The sequence below is a fragment of the Perna viridis genome, chromosome 9 (assembly GCF_037379345.1).
Source record: "Perna viridis isolate PV_CMFRI_1.1 ecotype Kerala chromosome 9, ASM3737934v1, whole genome shotgun sequence".
NCBI lineage: Eukaryota > Metazoa > Mollusca > Bivalvia > Mytilida > Mytilidae > Perna > Perna viridis.
In genome coordinates, this window is record NC_142453.1 from 16587820 (window position 1) to 16607400 (window position 19581).

The 19581-nt window shown below is 32.5% G+C and overlaps 2 protein-coding genes across 4 annotated transcripts; both read left to right on the top strand.

Moving 5' to 3' along the window:
* Window positions 1-13: 13 nt before the first annotated feature.
* Window positions 14-6524, top strand: LOC148606981 (uncharacterized). Of its 3 annotated transcripts, XM_088544276.1 has the most exons (7): window positions 14-257; window positions 628-676; window positions 1304-1419; window positions 2494-2668; window positions 3876-4020; window positions 5409-5468; window positions 6120-6524. In XM_088544276.1, exons 3-7 carry the CDS (start codon window positions 1309-1311, stop codon window positions 6238-6240), a joined length of 612 nt encoding a protein of 203 aa, XP_088400402.1. In that variant the 5' UTR covers window positions 14-257; window positions 628-676; window positions 1304-1308; the 3' UTR covers window positions 6241-6524. The 3 variants fall into 3 exon arrangements, with proteins under 3 accessions (XP_088400402.1, XP_088400401.1, XP_088400403.1); XM_088544275.1 differs by lacking the exon at window positions 628-676; XM_088544277.1 differs by lacking the exon at window positions 628-676 and having other exon boundaries at window positions 14-214.
* A 6205-nt stretch (window positions 6525-12729) lies between these two features.
* Window positions 12730-19261, top strand: LOC148606982 (complement component 1 Q subcomponent-binding protein, mitochondrial-like). The gene is made up of 6 exons (XM_088544386.1): window positions 12730-13021; window positions 14460-14601; window positions 15421-15508; window positions 17380-17485; window positions 17964-18052; window positions 18768-19261. Exons 1-6 carry the CDS (start codon window positions 12730-12732, stop codon window positions 18915-18917), a joined length of 867 nt encoding a protein of 288 aa, XP_088400512.1. The 3' UTR covers window positions 18918-19261.
* Window positions 19262-19581: the final 320 nt, after the last annotated feature.

Sequence of the window (19581 nt, forward strand, 5' to 3'; positions counted from 1 at the left end):
TTGTCAACGGGAGATAATTACAATAAGAATTTTAGAGTTTACCACGAGACTAGAGCGAAACGTAGCTCTAACTATTTTTTTTGTATTTTTTTAACATCTAGATCGCAAAATCAAAAAGAAAAAAGAAAAAAAAGACCAAGAGCTACGATTTCGCAGCTACCACGAGACTTGTGTTTTCAAGTTACTCTAAGAAGGCAAGAAAGAAGATACCGGGGTAACGTCAACCAATATTTGACTACTACTTCTAGGAGTAGGAGGTTTGTTGATGATGGGAATGTCCGATACGATTGAGAAAATTGAGATGTTCAATGGTTGGGAAGTTGTTTACCCTTTTGAGGCTTTTCCTGTAAATTGTAATTGTAAAAAACTAAAAAGTGTTGTGTACAAGTTTTTGTCAATTTTGATTTTAATTTGAGGAACACAATCGAATGAATTTAACTTTCCAGATAGGAATAGGCATTATATTATAGATGCTTGATAGTGACTACCCCCTCCCCTGCAAAGAAAAACTACAGCAAAAAAAAAACCATAAAAAAAACATTTGCATGTATACAACACATTCAATTTTAATTAAGGATAGTATTTTCTATATTTACATGTAATTAATTGAATATGAGGGTCTTTCAGTTTCACAGTACTAGCTTCTTCTGTGCCACTTATGACAGGACAGCTTGTAGTAGGTATCAAGATTTAAATAAGTCGTTAATATAGAGGTATTATTTTGCGAGTTAAATCATGCTTAGACTCCCCTTACACATTATTTGTTGTGGGAATGAAAAATTTTTAAAAGACACTACAAACTAATAAATTACTTTTGTTCATGACATTCCTTATTTATCAAGTGATAAGATGTAATTTATGACTGCACTGCTACAGTGCCACATTTTTTATGTGGGTGGAAGCGATGATTTGCAATGATAAATTGATTCATAGACTTGTAATTACCGAGATTAACAGGACATCGAAATTCTGCTCTATTGACCAGCTGGAGACAATATTTGTATTAAAAAGAATAGTTACTTATAACAGGGACTTTGATATACTTAACCCCTGCATTCAAGGACCACTGGAGACATTGGCATTCATTGTAAAATTGTCAGTCACATTTTTAACTTAGTTACTGCCATTTCAAACATAAATGATGAAGTTTCTTTCTGAGTTGAAAAAGTTTTATAGTACACAAGTTCAAGACATAGCACTGTAGCCATGAATTCTGCACTTGTATGCATGCAATCAGATCTACAAAACGAAAATGATAAAATTTTCAAATTACTAGTAAATTACCTGTTTGTCTCCTTTCTAGAAATCATGGGTAAAGTCAAGAGACAAAGAAAAAAGCTACACACAGAAGCTGCCAAACCCAAGTCCAACAGTAAAGTAGAGGTTGTTGATATGATGGACACAGATCAGCAGTTTCCTGTATGTTTAATAGGACTGTAACGATACACCTACCTCACAATATATGTATCATGATACAAGGGATACATTTTTATACAATACACAAAAATGCATGTTGTCCTATATATTTTCTCCAATTTGGTAAAAAAAAAAAGACAGATTTAAAAATAATGAATTTTGTTGAAGCCAGGTTGAGTTTTCCTCACAAGACATGTCCTACTTTAATATTTGCAAAGTAATTTTATCAATTGTTTGAAGAAAAAGTTTATAATTTTACCTGTATCATATGGAAACCTAGGTAAAATGTATTGTTTCAATTTTGTGACCAAAAGTATCGTGATACATCGATGTTGCGACGAATAGTTTCATCCTTAATGTTTAAGTATATGGTAAATTGCATTATTTTTCTGCAGAATCAACTTTACAATTACATAATCAAGAATATTTACTTTGCATCTAGTAGTAGCCTAGAAAATGTCATGTTACATGTGTGTTTGCTATAACCTCGGTTTCCTTGACTACTCTTATAAGTACTATTTGTACATGAAGAAATATTAATGTTTATTTCCACAAAAAAATTAACAAATTAGGATGTTAGGAAGATGACATCTAGCATTTTTTTGCTGTTTTAATCTTTTGATTAAACTTCAGACTTTACCTGATGTTTGTACAATTGACTTTGAAAAGTAAGGATATGCTTAGCATGACATTGTGTACAACCTCTTATTATCTTTGACTTACTTTTTGACAATCATGTAGTCTACATATACATGTACATATAGTTATCCTGAGGTTTCATTATTAATGAGGCCTAAATTGAAAATATATTTGTTTCCTGTTCCCCAAATATGCATGTACTTATAAAGACACAGTGATAAAAAAGACTCTACATAAAGATTTATATGCCTTTCTAAAACAAACTTGATTTTATTCCCCCTTTCTAGTAGTCATAAATTGAAGGGAATACAAAAGCGTCTATGAATTAACATTTTCCTATTTATACATTCATTTTAATACTTGTTCTGAACACTGAGTATGGGAATATCAAACTAATATACTATTATGTTTGGTTTGAACTTCAATCTTAAATTGTAGCATTCTGAACTGAGATTTGAGAGTCCATTTGCCAACCTTGAACTAAACCTTGGTCAACTAAAGCAGAAACTTCCAGATTTTGATGCCAGAAGTCAAGTAACCAACAAATCCTTAAAAGGAATTCATGCAAAAAAGAAAGAGAAGAAGAAACTCAGACATGATATATTTATAAAAAGTAAGTTCATAGACAATGATTAGAGACCAAGAATCTGGAAACGGTCAAAAACGCCGGTCATTGACTGACAAATTTTGCAAATGTCCGACAACCATTTTCCAATATCGGACATAAAAAAATGTATCCACCCTTATAAATTAGTCATCGCCGTTTTATTACTTTATATAAACATCCTGTCTGTCTGTCTCTTAATTGTTTATTGGAAATTAGTAATAATATTAGCTGATGTGCAGCCACCTGTGACTGGTTTTACCTGTAACTGATTTGTTGATTGCATAATTAAATTAACGCTACACTTGCAGCACCATTGCGTATATGAATTAATTGAAGTGACTTGGAGAATTTTCATACATTTATTACTTGATTCAAATAAGAAAAAGATTGATAAATCTATTTTCCCGCCGATCTTTCAGTGGTAACGAAAGCACATGGTGCTGAAACTGCGATTAATTCATCGATTGAATCTTTATAATACAGAAGTCGACAAACCATTCAAATTAATATACAAAATGTATTCATGATTTTCATTTTTAAAATAATCATCAATTTTTTTATCACTTGTTTGCTAATGTGATGAAAAAGTCTGAAAGACACGATGTTTTGTTTACATGTCAGAACGTCCACCAGTGGTCGAAACTGAACTCATTCATTTTGTAAAAGACAGAGTATGTGATGGAATAACACAGATTCCACTATTTATCTTCAAATAACTACAAAAAGGGTTTTTTTTTTCTCGATGTAGGCAGGTAAAAGACTGACACAAACGTCTGCTGAAATTTGATAAAATGTCCGACATGCGCTGTCAAAATTTCTGGACCCTTGTTAGAGACATAAATGAGTTGCTTTAAATTTCTGACTTTTCTGTAGAAAGATTAAGATGAATTCACATGTAGATAAATGGAAAGTCCAAAATTTTGATTTTTTTTAGTGAGACATGATTGATAAGATAGCAGTAATGTATGTATTTTCACACTTGAAAAAACAATAACTGAACAATTTCAAAATTGGGATAAACTTGACCAGGTTGACTGCCACTATTATACCTGTCATATTTATGTAAAATTCTAATACTTACTTTAATTTGATTTTATAAGACATTTATATAAATCCAGAGGAAAAGTTTACTACAGTTATAATACATGCACACGATTGCCAGAATTGTTGCCCCTCCATTAAGTTTATTGGCCATGCCATGCGTTTTTTTCAGAGTTAAATGCTGTAGAAGCAGCAAAGAAAGCAGAAAAAGAACGAAAGAAGAGAGAAAAGACTGCTGTGGTTGGTGATATTGGTGTTTTAGGAGATGCTTTACCTACTATAGAATTATTGATGAAGAAGTCCAGTCATCAGGACCAGTATGTATTGATAATCTTAACATACCTGCCAACTGTCATTGTTTGTGGGGTTTTCCTCTCATGAGGGATCACAAAATTGAAGTATTCAAAGAGTAGTATTGACCACAATTTACAATTCAAGATTCAAATAAGTGGTGCATTAGACAAGTTACATTTGTTTTATAATAAAGCAAGAAAACAACACTTTCAAGAATTTGAACGCCCTTGAAATGGTTTTCTTAGTTGCTGAGGACTATTTCAAGCATACAGTCCGTGCAACAATTTGACGGATTGATGACCGTTGACCGATCTGATCACAATTTTGTTATGTAAAATGACGTAAGATCTGTTCGAAATAAAAGAAATGTAAAATAAAAGTATGAATTGATGTTTAAATCTATTACATTATTTAAATATGTGTAAAATTGACAAAGAAAATAATAAAAACCGTAAAATACAGTGACCGCTCTGTGGTCACGTGATGCGATCACTGGTTTAACGGATCGGTTTGACGGATCAATGACTGATAGCAATTTTTGTTGCACGGATCGGCTCAGGTACTGTAAAACCCCCATGGACTTTTTCAGAAGTTGGCATGTATGCCTTTATACATGACAGGTGGAGTAATTTGTAGTTTTCATTTTCCACAATAAAAGTCAGAACTCGAGCACATATTTATATATTTGCCAGTTACACACCATGCATGTATACTGAGTTCAGATTACATACACTAGGCCATAAATTAAAGCATATTTTTTATTTTGATATTTTATAACCTCAAACATTTCTGTAAAGATTTGACATTTGAATTTTTATAGGATAACTATTGCAAAATATTCAAAATCTAGAAAGCAGAAATGAAAACAAAGTTCAAAACCATTTCAGCATGTAGGGATGGGCAACGAATATTGATGTCAATTAATAATCAGTTAATGTAGTAATTTTGTGTGATCAATTACAAATTGATTACATGACTTTCTACTGTGTAATCAATTACAGCATGTAACATGAAGTAAATAAGTACTGAAATTTATATATGAAGGAAATGGTTTGAGAAGGAAGACGAAAAACCATTATTTTGATTTGGAAAATCCAATAATTTGTGTTACAACCACACTTCCGGTATGAACTTTTCCATAGCATGAAAAAACCAATGTTGCATGTATGTGTGTGTATTCAAAATTTTTTTGTAGGATATGACAATTTTTATTGGTTGTTAAATTGATAGCTTCTGGATTAAATGTGGACAAACTTTTCTTTTCTTTTTTTTTTTTTTTTATCACGGTTGAAACAGTTTACCATATTTACAATTCTAAATCATGTCATTTTTCTATCTGGAAAAAAAATCACAGTTTTAATGTAAATAAACTTTATTTCACCTTATAAGTGCTATTGTTTTCTTCAAACAGAGGTAAAGATGAAAAGAAAAAGAAAGGAATTACTACAGAGAAACAAAGAAAAAAACAAATGTAAGTATAAACATGCATAAATTATTTGGTGTGAAGAAAGAGATGACAAACATTTACGAAAAAAAAAAAAACAACAATTGCAGGGGCAGATCCAGACACTTTGAAAAGGGGAGTGCCACCCAGGGTTCCCTCGAAAAAGGAGGTACTGGGACATTATTGCTGTTTTTTGTCAATATTACACATAAAAATGACAAATTTTCCAATAAAAAGGAGGGGTGCCACCCCCTGCACCCTCCCCTAGATCCGCCACTGAAAGTCTCACTTTGGTTTGTGCATCAATTGCACTGCAACTGATGAATGAAATTAAGCAAAATTTGAAATTTTTCAAAATAACAAAAGCACCTCATTTCATAAGAAATTTGTATGAAAAATATATATATATTGAAACTTCTAAGAAAATATAGACATGAAACTAGAATTGTCCAACACAATCTTTTGAAGTAAGTATGTACATTTCTTATGTATCAGGGCACATTTAAAAAAAAATTAACTTGTTAATATGTGTCATTGTCATGTAAAAAAAATTAGTCCAACATTACCAGCTGTTGAATAAACTTTGCTATTAATATTTACAATCCCAATTAACTTTAAATTGTTTTAAAAATCCCTTTCATGTATTTAAACATATGTAATACTTTGTTATTTTTTTAGGTTACAAGACATATCAGTATTCAAACAGATTATACATCACCCTTCATACTTAGAAAATCCCACAGAGACGATTACCACACATTTACAAAATAGAATGAAACAAGAAAGTGACAATGGATAATAAAAAAAAACATTGTTCTTTTTATTTGTTTCAAAAGTATTTGTCGAAATCTTTTATTATATCCTTTCCCAAAAACTTAAAAGATATCTTGGGCGGAAACCTTTATGGCTGTCCACTCATCAATACATATTTCTGCCTCCTTAACCATTTTTGTCATAATAAGAATGATGAGAATTTTATTATGAGCTCAAGTATTAATGGATGTTTTGAATGTGCAATTTGCATTTGATACAGTTGAAAATTCTGGTTATCGGAGTAAACATTTACTAAAAGTGGATGATTCAGTAGAATTGTTGGCTTATTCTGCCAGGGGAGATAATCCAGCTTTTTAAGTGCAACACCTTGTAAAAAAATGGGTTTCAAAATTTCTTTTTACAATGGTTGTATATTGTGAGAAATTTGAATCAAAGGTAATTAGCTACATTTTTAAAACTCTCAGATCTATTCACATAGATTAAGTAGAGGTAACTAGGACAGCAGCTAAGAATAAAAGAAAAAGAAAAACACCAAAAACTTAGAACTTTTGTCTCCACTTTAAAATTGAAAGTGTACATGGGTTCAGTGATGTAGTAGTGTATGTTTCCTTTGCTTTATTAGCATGTAAACCTATACTCAAAGCAAGATATTTCTGGTGAGATTCTTAAACAAAGGTAAAATCTAACGAGAATATTACAGCTTTTAAAATCTCTGTGTTTCAAATAGAAGTTGTTTTTTTTTTTAAAGTTTGTGGCATTGGGTTTAGTCATGCACATATCATTAAAACTCAAATATTCTTTCAGTGATTTTGATACAATCGCTTGATGGATAAATTGCAGGTGTTATTTTTTTTTAATTTACTATTTTCCTTCAGAATAATTGGATCGTAAATATCAAGATAAGGATAGATGTGTTTATCATGTGCATAATTTACACAGGTGATTATAAATTGTAAAACAACTTGTTCAGTATATTTGACTACACGGGTGCATGAAACAGTAATTTTTAAAAGAAGTTTTATCATGCCAGTTATAAAAAGAATGGAGATTATATTTAACATGTATTTCATACAAACATAAATAATGTTAGGCACCAACATTTTTATAAGCAAAAGGGAGGGGTGTTGATTTTTCTGAAAAGATTGATTCCATTATTTAGCTAAAAACATAGTTGTTGTCTGAAAAAATATGATGAAAACTTTTCCCATTAATTGTAGGTTTACAAAAGAAACATTTTTACTCCAGATGAAAAAAATATTTCGAACACAGCCCCCCCCCCCACACACCCCATTCAAGAATAAAATAAACTGCCTTATTGAAATAGATGATGTGCACAGAATATTTTATATATCTGGCAGAGCTGGTTCTCAAAACAATACAGTGCAATATGTCCTCACTTCACTCAGCATTTTTTGTCCCTTTTTCTATTTTTACTACCATGCATTCAAGATGGATTTTATGCTCTTCTGTAATGTGTATGGTGCTAACAGTTATTCGGGCGACAGATCATTTTCTTTCAGCTGGGAACTTTCGTGAGTGAGAAAACTTATTCTGCCTATTGCAAAAATAACCTTTTTTTTAAGCAGCCCTCTGAGTTAAAATCAACAATTTAATTAGTAGAGGAAATACTTAATCGTATTTCATTTCTGTTCAAGGCTGTGTTAAAAAAGAATTGGCCAAAAATTTCAAATAATTCTTTTTTTCAAAAACATCTCGTGCCTCCTGCTAATTAAGTGGTTAGTGCCAGTATTAAATTAGAATTTTCTGATCAAATTTTGTTGTTGTTTTAATAAGTTGAGAGTTTAAGTTTTGCAATATCATTTGTTCTTGTTTTTTTTTCAAATTCAAGTAAATGACAATTTTGTAAGGGGGATTAGCCTGGAATATTTTTGGGAAAAAAGAAAATAATTCCAAAATTTTAGCAAAAAAATACTCAGCCATGGATAGAAAAAAATGTTCAATTTATTTTTTTTTTCTTTTTTGGTATGATATTTAAACAGTTCTTTATCAATTTAGTGAATTTCAGGTTAACACTAGTGAAGTGGTTATGAGTACGTTATGATGCGCTGTTATTTAAAGTAATGTCAGGTTTATAGTGATTGCACCTAAGAAAACCATAACGAAATTGAACCAAAACGAAACGAAATGTATTACAGGTACGAGAACACAATTAATTCCCCTTGGTTTTATATAGTTCCAACTTTGGTAGTAGGTACCTTTCACATTTTTTTCATATTTTTACTGGAAACTTATTTGCTGAAGTTTTGCCTCTAATTGGTAGAAAATAGGTTAAAATTACATGGGATTTTTTTTCATTAATCAATTCTGACTAAAAGTTGTGATTTGGTTCAGTGGAAGAAGGTTAAAATTTAGGACTTTTAACTCAGTTCAGTTGTCATGGTCTCAGTATCGTATTAATTTTCCCATAGACTTCTATAGTGAAGTGCATATTTTTAGGATTTTTTAAAAAATATGTAAATTGATTCAATAAAACTTTCACTTATGTAGCATTTCTAAGGACATGTGAAAAAATAATTTCCCGCAAAGAAAATAGGGTGAGTCCACGAAGATCGGACAGAAAAGTAGTCTCGAACTATAAATAGCCATTTTCCCTACTTTCACTTTCGTTTTGCACTCACCAAACCAACCTTTTCAGTGGAACATTTTTATGATATTATGTTAGATTTTCTTTTAAAAAAGTTCTTCATCTTACAGTGTGATGTTTGCTCTATTTTATAAGTCATTGTTCATATCTTTTGACAAAATATTAGTTTGTAGAGAGGCAGAAAGAAAATGCACTATATTTTTATAGCATCCATGTTTTGACGTACACTTGCTCAGGGATATGCAATACGATACTGGTACCTCATGTTTACCCCATCACCGAATTATATGAATTTATTTCAGAAAATGATGGTAAAATTTTCTACAATTTATATATAAAATCCTGTTTGTACATATCTTTGGGCCAGATAAGTTTTATTTAGTTTGCGCCGGTGGAATTTTTTTAACCTGCTCAAATGTTTATATTGAAATGCACTTGAAAATTAATTGCGGTCTCATGCCTACAAAGGGCAAAAAATTCAGAAATAAGAACAAAATATGGATCAATATAGCTCATGACAATAGTTATTGTAAATCAGTGATGAAAGAATAAAAGCACACATCAAAGAATTTTTTTCGATGATGCACTCTTTTCGAAAGTGAAAGATAATACAGGTTTTATTTTAGCTGATCAAGTCTTTGGGCTTTCATACCCTTAAAACACAAAGTAGGAATTACGTCGTGCCAATAACTCAACATTTCCGCTTTTAATCTATCAATTGATCAATGTCAAGCGAATATCCATGTAAACTAACCTTAGTTTTCGTTTAAATATGAAGAATGTTCTTTATATAATGAAATTTGTTATTTATAAAATCCTTATATGTTGTCTTGCATGCGCGGATCTAAGAACAGGCGTGCAGAGCATACGCCCCATTCCGTAAAAATTGGAAAACAATTTTTTTTTTGCAAGTCGAGAAATCTTGATTTTTTTCTTCAAAAATTCTACCTCCAAAATTGTCTTTTCCTCGCTGTACTCGGCATTTAATTCTATTTGCCCTCGTACCTGTACATGCAATCCTGGTTCTGCTCCTGTTTATATTACCTTACATTGATTTCGCAAGATAATCTTGATGGTGATATCGAAAAAGCTCTTAGTTAAATGAGTATCGATATCGTTGCAATATCAAACACAATCCAGGATATAGACTACATTAATGGGTGCATATACAGTGCAATTATACGGAGCCCTGTTGGTCTCACAAAGATAAGAGATTGTAATTTAAAAAGTCCAGCGCTGGAGATTTAAACTGGACTTTAAATCTACAGCGCTGGACTTTAAACAAATCATCAGCGCCGGAGTTTAAATCTACAGCGCTGAACTTTGAATATACAGCGCTGGACTTTAAATCTTCAGCGCTGGACTTTTTAAATTACAATCTCTTATCTCTGTGAGACTAACAGGGCTCCGTACAATTATTCAACACGATCGGAGGTAATGCATGTTGATAATCAATAAAATAGTATAAGAATTAAAACATCAATTAGATTATAACCAAGGAGTTAAATATAGATCAAGACTGAAAAAAAGGTCACCTGGCAGATCCCTTTTTTCTTTTATATATCTAAATTTAACCATAACTCTGTCTCGAATCTTTCTGAATTGAACGATTTAAACTTCATTAATGTATGCATGTAGCTCACGTAAAAATGAAAATATGAAGCTTTACTTTGTTCAGTATTTGAAATCTTTGAAGCATTTCGAATGATTAGCGCGGGTGCATGCGTGGTGGTATTAAAAATAATAATAAAGCATGACATTATACATCGCTCCGTCAGTCCAGCCATGGACACTGAGAAGAGGGGGTGTAAGTATTTATAGTAGGGTACCAAATATACATTGTGTTAACAAAATGTGATATTCAAAGTTTTGTATCACTTCTAAAAATCCAAATGTGTTGCTTTTGAACCAATTTAACGCGGCACGCAACAATGGTTATGCTCTTTTACATTTTTTCAAATATTACTCTAAACCAGTAGGGCAAAAGGAAAGCTATGCATAGTATGTAAGTTACTAATTACCTGTTCATTTATATAAAAACATTTGCAGAGAACATATTCGTCAAATAAGTTGTACACCGGTCTGTTTTCTAAATAGGATCTAAACCATTATAACTAGCCTTCAAAGACGTTTAAAAAGTACTTATGGCCGAAAACAGTTTTGCATGATCTTCAAAGGACATGCATCTGTTGTAAACTATTAGAGCATGTAATAACGTGAACTTCGTTGGCAGATGGGATGAGGATTGGCTCATGCATTTTCACCCTAGCCGACAAATATAATGTTCTCTGTGTCACTCAAAAACAAAAACCCATTGCATATACCTATAGTCGTCTAGCACGGCCAATCGCTGGAAAAAGTTGACGCCACAAAATATTAAGGCGTAACTTTACAATCAAATTTAAAATTGGATAAGCATATCAACAACATGATTACAAAAGCAAATCAATCTCCAGGCTTCTCTAGAAGAAATCTCAAAATATCAAAAAAAGTTAAAGCACGTGCATGTTAAGCTTGAGCACGACCAAAATTGGAATTTTATTCAACCATTTGGGGTCCTAATAAAAAAACAACAGAAAATAGCACAAATATATATAGAAAAAGTATACAAAGATCGACGAGCAGCCCGCTTCACCTGTAACCGGTATCACAACACAAGTTCAGTCACAGACATGCTTTCAAATTTAGATTGGTATACTTTACAAGTCAGGCATTTCAGATGTAGATTGCTTTTCTTTTATGAAATTACTTATAGCATTGTAGCAGTACAAAAATAAAATTTACTCACTCCATCAGACAGCAAAACAAGACACGGCAATCCATACAACTATAAGTACATTCAACCCCCCAAAGACTGCTACAAATATTGGTTTTCCCCCAACACAATACTCAATGGAATACACTACCAATGCAGTACGCTGTCAGCAAATATAGTAGAGGGATTCAAGGCGCTGTCACAGAACCAGCCCTTACGGGCTATTAATCTTCTATCCATAACCTACACCAAATATATATATAAATTCCCAACGATGTTAGAACTGTCAAATTTGCGATGCAAATTTTTGGTCGTTCCCTCCGCGGGACTCGAACTCGTACTGCTGTGACATCTATGACAACACCGCCTGCACAAAGTCCAGCGCCACTCGGCCAGCTAGGCTATATAAAAATATAGCTTTCGCTGGCCGGGTCATTCCTCCTCGTAGGATTAATCTAGGGCTGTAACTTAGTACACGATGTATGGTGGTACGGGACAGTTCATTTAGATGTTAATATGTAGGATAGAGAATCAAATTAATGATGCATGTCACAACAAATCAATATTATAGAACGTCTCAGAATGTGACGACTCTATTTGCTACACTGCTCCATCGGATCAAATTGATACAGGGAAGATATATAAACGTATAGAAAGGTCTGAAAAATTCCCAACGATGTTAGAACTGTCAAATTTGCGATGCAAATTTTTGGTCGTTCCCTCCGCGGGACTCGAACTCGTACTGCTGTGACATCTATGGCAACACCGCCTTCACAAAGTCCAGCGCCCTATATATATATATATATATATATATATATATATGTTTGGTTTCCACCACTAACTTTATTGTTTAGATTTATCATCTTCATCATTTTGTAAATTCATACTAGACGTTCGGTGTATGATTTTCGACAGCGCAAGAAAACTAAAAGAAGAATATGATCTGTAAAAAGATGAGATTCGTGGTCCATTGTGTTGGTAGATCAACCGTCACCATCTTACAGGCAACCTTCCCGTCTTGTATGCTATTTTCGTCCTGTACATACACAAATAATGTTTATTTCGTTTAATTCCAGTTCATTTCGTTTCGTTTTTTCATATTTCACTTCGCTTATTTTTCGTTCCGCATTTTACAGGTACCCTGATAGTGAGGCATGCGCGAAAGTTACATGTTCATGCTTTCCGGTTCATCTAATAGCATGGCTTCCACAATTTTTAGAAGGTCATCGGTGTTTACGTGCCAGGTTCTGAGGAATGGCATGTCAAATAAGGTCCTTACATTAATTAGAAATCAACCAAGATCAATAGGCATAGCAAAAACAGCTCGTAGAAGTATTTCCCAACTTGCACGTAATGAACGATGCATGATGCAAACGAAGTTTCTTCAGAAGAAAGTTGCAGTTTGTAGTCAGTGCAAATGTAGTACGCATAGTGAAGTTGATAAAGGTAGGTAGGCAAGTGCTAAGCTTGCATTGATAATCTGTCACGTGTTTAACTTCTTCAGGTTGTCTGGCAATGACAAGCTAGAAAAAATAATTCAGGTAGGTCCTATATAGACATGTTAATACTTAATTACAGGTCTATAATCAAATTTTGTCTTCATGTGTGCAATGTTCATCATTTATGTATGACTTTCTGACTTGGTGACAGCCTATTTAGGAAGGAATCTAGATGTGTCTGCCTAGTCCGAATTTCCTGTGACCCTGCAACCCTCCTCTTTTTTATTTGGTCTATTTTGGATTATTGATATGTCGGATTGGGGTCAGAACAATGTGCCATACAAAAAGTTGGAGATTTAGCGGTACTGCGGAGTACCACCCTTCAACCGCTTGTAACGACTTTCAAGTTGAAATTGTGCATGTCACACCTACCTAGTTCAATTCCAGAATCATTTTTCTGTATGCTGATACCAAATTTGCTACAAAAATTACATTTATTATTGAAGTTTCAATAATGTTTCACTAGAGACCCTGTTTTGTTGACATTTTGAACCGTAATAGAGAGTAGGCAGAGCTTGTTACCTTTGGAACGGAATGGAGCAGAAACGATTTTTAAAATCGAAATTTAACAGAATATTTCAAAATTCCGCTGAAAAATTATGTGTCCGCTACCCTTCCATTCCAAAAGTAACAAACTCCGCCAACGTTTTGTTTGGACAAAAATTGTTGAGATAATGGCTGTTGAATTTAGGGGTTTTTCATTAAAACTTAGTCTCATGCATTGTCCTCTACTCCTGTCAAATTATCATATGTAGGTGTGTATATTGTGTTTGAATAAGTATTTTAGAAATGATGACTGTTAGAACTTATGCATTTTTCAGCCAAATTAAGTCTGATGCACTGTCCACAACTCCTCCTGGATTGTTATGAAACTCAATGGAGTGTTAGATTACCATATGGAGATATGCTTATTGTCAGGAATTAGTCATATTCTGTTATTGTATTGTCAACAAAAAAGTAGTACTGATAGCTGTTTGGAGATTAGTGTTTTAGAAATGGTAGCAAATTGTGTGTCAAAAATGCATAATCTATCCACTATAAAAATTGTGTTCAATATGAATCGTATGTCCTTATGGTTCCCCAAAATGTGCAAAGTTCAACGGTCTGTGGGAATATAAGTCCTGTTAAGGGCAATGTCTAGTTTGTTGTCTCTTTGGTGTATAAAATTTTGAATTGAAATATGTTGATTTATCATTCAATTAATGGAACTTTCTGTCATTGGGAAACTTGAACACCTTTTGGGAACATTTTAAGTTATGTTGGTAAGGAATTTTTTTCTGGAGAAAACTGCTAATATTCTGAAGTTTATTTTGGGAATCAAAATCTCTGCAAGAACAACTTTCATTAAACTTTTGGCTGAGTTATTCAATTATTGTCTTGTACAGGTGATCTGGAGTTCTCTGAATTTTTGAAAAAGGAATTGGAGCTAGAAAAAGAAAGGTCAAGTCCATTGAGAGAAATAGAAGGATGGAATGTGGTAACTAATAGTGCTGAAGTTGTTTTGTCAAAAACAATTGGAAATGAACAGTAAGAATTAATATTCAGAAATAGTTATACATTTTGTACCTACCTAAGTTAAATAGAAAAGGCAACAAAACAAATTTATTACTTATTAATTGAAAGCATTGACAAGGTGCTACAAAAGGATAGGCATGATCTCTGCTTTTTTGGAAGAACCATTGAATAAGTATGTGCAATAGGGAAGAATAAATCATAAGATTTTAACTTGTTATTTAATGATTTATGAATAAAGTATTGTTTGAATTTGGAATTATTTTGGAATTAAGAAAATAACTAAAAATAAATTTGAAAAAAAATAACCTTTACTAAGGGATTTAAGTCATGTCAGCATGGCTTAGGGGTAGGGTTAGTATGATAACAAAAGTCAAGGAAACTTACTAACCCCCTTAGTCATAACGGCATAACTAACCCCCTTGGTAGGAGTAAGTTTTGCAAATATTTTTTTTTCACTTATTTTCTTAAATCCAAAATAATTCCAAATTCAAGTAATGCCTTGTTTATGGCAGATTAACGACTGCCAAACCTTGACTATGCTGTAACTTTTGAAGGAATATATTTTAGTTATGTACTTGTTTCCTGGTACATAAGTAAGGTCTAAATTGATTTTTTTTTACTTTATGCTTTTATCATTTTTGAGCAGTGGACTTTTTGTATTGAAAAATGGAACTTAGTGGGAAAATCAAGTTTGCTGTACATTTGAAAATGCCTGTAATTATATTTCTATTGAGATTGTTCTCTTTTTAAAGTACATGTAGTTTTAATCTTTGTATTAATGTAATCTTTGTAGAGAAATGTGTTACTAATAGGCACATGTTTATTCTTCAGAATCAAAATCACTTTCAATGTAAACAATATGGTGGATGCTAGTTCTGATTTTATGGATCAGGATCAAGGAAAAGATCCAAATGAAATGGTTAGGTTTATATTTAATCTACTCTCCCATTCAGATACCTAATTGAATATTCCAGCTATGCTATTTGTTTTTTTTTGACAGGAAAAAAAAATAGCAGTCGCCCTGTAGCCCATTGCTACTAGATTTAGGGCTGAGCTACCAAATGTGGGGTAAAATTTAGTTGAATATATAGATGATATTAAACAAATATATGGTCTGGGCTAACAGGCTACAGCTGGTATTTCCTTATTTTTAACCTGATAGATGAATCTCAGTGATTAGGATAGGAAGAGGGCAAACGCCATTAATCAAATGTCCCTTTAAAACCGAATGTTTTATGAATAACATTAAAGCAGTGTGGGAAGCCATTTTTTATCCCAACTTGCCATTCTGGCTAGTGGAATATTGATCTTGCTAGCCAAATAGAAATTCAACTAGCCAAATGTTTTGTTTTTTTTTTTGTCTGTACTATCATCTGTTTTCTCATGGATTTGACTATCTTCTGCCTGTCTTTTTCTTTCTTCAACTACCTTTTCATTTGTTTTTAAATTTATCAAAAACTTTTCCGTTTTTGAATATTCCCTCCCATTAAAGTTTTTCATGTACTTTACAGTAACAAAAATGAGTACTGCATTTCTAACTCATATTTTAAAAATAAAATTATATTTCAACAGATTCATCATTATGAAGCAAGAAAATGTTTATCATTTGCTTCTTGTTCATTTTAATTTTGACAATAAAAAACTAATTTGCAAGGTAACAAATCATAAATTACCAAGATAATTTCGTTTGACTACTAATATGAGATCTGGACCATCGCATAGGTTTTGGCACATTCCGTTTACCGCAAATTAAAATGGCAGATCATAAACAATGCTTTACAAGTCAATAAAATTGTGCATATCATGTCCAATTTCACTTGACATATTCAAGCTAAACTTCTTAAAATGTAGGGAACATATTTTTAATGTATGATGTGAAGGGATGTTTAACTGAATAACCTGTTGGCTGGTTAACTTTCCTTTGAACTTGCCAATCAAATAACTGTCGCCAACTGTTCCACAATATTCTATACCACAGTGGTGAGACTTGGATTGATTTTTAGGGTAAAGACATGAACATTTCAGAAATTAGGGGCCAAACATGCATCTTCCTTATGTCTAGACAATAACTTGACTTTTAGTGAATGAATCTCTTTGAAATTGTATTACAAGGTGCCATACCACCAAAGAAGACATGAGTAGCTTTATGGGTTTAAGACTTGAACCTTGTAGGAATTAGGAAACCAAAATGGGGCCTGAAACAACCATTTTCCATATGTCTGTACAATATTTTAACTTGAGTTAAAGTGAATGGATCTCTTTGAAATTTTATTACAAGGTGCCATATCGCAAAAGAAAGGAAGACTGAGATTGGTTTAAAAGGTTGTGACTTGAACCAAGTAAGAAAAGGGGCCACAAAAGTTTTTTTCTGATTTCTGGATAACTTCAGTATGAGAAAATGGATCACTTTTGTGCCATACCATCAAAGGTAGGAGAGGATTGATTTTGGAGGTTTCAAACAGAACGATTTTGTAATAAGGGGCCAAGAAGTGACCACATTGATTCTGGTCAAATTCAAAGCTGTGTCAAGTTTGATTGATTTGTCCATACTTTCTCTAACTGTTCAGGGCCTGACTTCTGCAGTCATATCAACCTGCACCCTTGCAAAGCATTTTATTCAGGTATAATTTTCTTCAGCTTTAAACATGTTAAACAGAATTCTGCTTCTTAAATCCGAATTTCACCATTATGTTTCTCTTTTTACCGTATTTTTACTTGCCTTTTTGCTAATTTCAGCTTCTTTCGTTGGCTTCATGAAATAAAGTCTAAGTTTTACATCCTCCATTTCAGTTAGTGTCAAAGCCTCCCTTTACAGTTGAGATTAAGAAACCCAGTGGAAAAACTATGTCGATGAACTGCTCATATCCAGAGTATGAGGAACAAGAGGGGGACTTTGGTAGGTAATGGTAGGAACAGTCTGTCCCAAACCAATTTGAGCTTTATGTCCAAGCCCTCAATTTCATTGATTTCCAATAATTGAATACAACCTCATACTTTTACTATCCCCATCAATTTTTAAGCATAAGGCTTGTGGCTTAAGACATGGAATATCTGAATGCTTAATATATAAGTCGAGGAAATCAGTGTTGCTAAAGCTTAATAATCTGATTGAAGTCAATATAGATCCAGAGTATATTGTAAAAGCCAATTGGCTTTTGAGAGCAATTTATCAAATAACTGTTTAATACTTATGATAACTGCTTTGTACTGGTACTTGAAAATATTTAAGAACTGATAATACCAGCAGGCTGTTGGTGTCATCTGTAAGCTCTGACAGATACCTAATCAAAGCCTTGAAATCTTAAAAAAAAAAAAAACAGTATGGTTATCTCTCAGTTGTCTTAAAATACCATTTTTTTGTTGTTCTTTTTTAGAAGATTTATTTAACATAATGGAAATAGCTTTATATGATGGTGAATGGAAAGAAGAAACATTTACTGTTGCTACAGACACTATGGATGAGGTAAAATAATATAATACTTTCATGTAAATGAGAGTTTGGGCTAAAGGTGGTAGACCTAGGGTAAGGGACATAACTTATGAAATCATTGATATGTTTGTATCACATTGAATTTCACCAATGTCTTTCAAGTTTTCATTTGAAACAGAATGAAATCAGTCCAAGTCACTTTGATGCTTACATGAGATTGATGTAAAATGGTAAACGCAAACGTTCCAATGATTTTTAAAATTCTTTCCCTTTCCTTAGGTCTACCTCCTTAAAGAAGATATTGGCTTGTTTCACATAGCTGCAAGTCTCACTTAATTCAACCCTGTGCATGATATTAGAATGTTATGTGATGAAATTCACTAAAAATAAATCAGGTCTATAATTAGATATTAAATTGAATAACAGACTTACTGATATTCTTTAGTGTAGTTTTAGGGTTGGTTATGTAAATCAAAACAATTTAAAAGGATGGTCAAGTTGTTTAGTAATCAGAACTTGGTGAATGAAACATCCACTTGCTAACTTTCCAAAGGCAGTTCTAACAGTACTTTGATTCCATCAACATCTTAAAACACGATTTCTAAAGGAATGATTGCCATATGTGTTCAGTTATTTTAAATGTTTGGTATTTACATTATGTATAGAAAGTATTGAAACCTTAAACACTCAATTTAGCTGTATAAATTTGAAAGAATTTAAATGAAAATTTTTATCATTTCAATTTCAGCACATGTACGAGATGCTGATGGATATGTTACATGACCGAGGAATCGACGACAAATTTATCCAGAATCTTATTGACTATAGCACCAACTATGAACAATCTAGATATGTCAGCATGTTAACAGATTTGAAATCATTTGTGGAGGAAAAGTAAACTTTTATAATCTGAAACTCAATGAAGTCCATTTTTGGAAAGTTCATCAATTACTTGATAAAATTTATGTTCAGAGAAAAGGTCATAAAACATTTGTGCTTTATCATGATTGGCAAATGAAAACTATTTTAGTATAATTAATTGTAATCTTAATGATCTTTAGTTGATAGAGGAATGTGACTCCTTGCCATTATTTTAATTAAGGTCATTCATAACAGCTGTTTTATTGTTACACCAAGATAATTTACCATTATTTTAATGACATTTTATGTTACTGACTATGAGCACTTAAGACTTATGAATGACTTAAGTGTCAATATATATTAAATTGTAATGAAAACTTGTGATTTATTTCTTTAAATGATGCCCCTTGCCTTAAGGCATTGGGGATGGCAGTGATTTACATGTAGGGTCTATGGTACATACATTGTACATGTATTTTTTTGTCACCTTCAGTTTTGAACCTTTTGTAACCAAGTTTAATGATGTGAAGGTGTACAGTGTGTAGGGTTTTATCTTGGACAAACATCAACCCAGAATAAAAAACCCAACTAAAAAGCAGGGGTGAACAAGGTGCTCTGAAAGAGTAAGCAATTTCCTGCCACACTTCTTGTCAGTCATGTCTAGCAAGAGGGAGAACATTTATGACATATGGTGGTTATTA

Excerpts from the sequence above, each read along its gene's own strand:
- LOC148606981 (XM_088544276.1), top strand. The coding sequence starts at position 1,309 with ATGGGTAAAGTCAAGAGACAAAGAAAAAAGCTACACACAGAAGCTGCC. Across the intron at positions 2,669-3,875 it reads ACATGATATATTTATAAAAA|AGTTAAATGCTGTAGAAGCA; the intron begins GTAAGTTCATAG and ends CGTTTTTTTCAG. Across the intron at positions 5,469-6,119 it reads AAACAAAGAAAAAAACAAAT|GTTACAAGACATATCAGTAT; the intron begins GTAAGTATAAAC and ends TTATTTTTTTAG.
- LOC148606982 (XM_088544386.1), top strand. The coding sequence starts at position 12,730 with ATGCGCGAAAGTTACATGTTCATGCTTTCCGGTTCATCTAATAGCATG. Across the intron at positions 17,486-17,963 it reads GGAACAAGAGGGGGACTTTG|AAGATTTATTTAACATAATG; the intron begins GTAGGTAATGGT and ends GTTCTTTTTTAG. Across the intron at positions 18,053-18,767 it reads CTACAGACACTATGGATGAG|CACATGTACGAGATGCTGAT; the intron begins GTAAAATAATAT and ends TTTCAATTTCAG.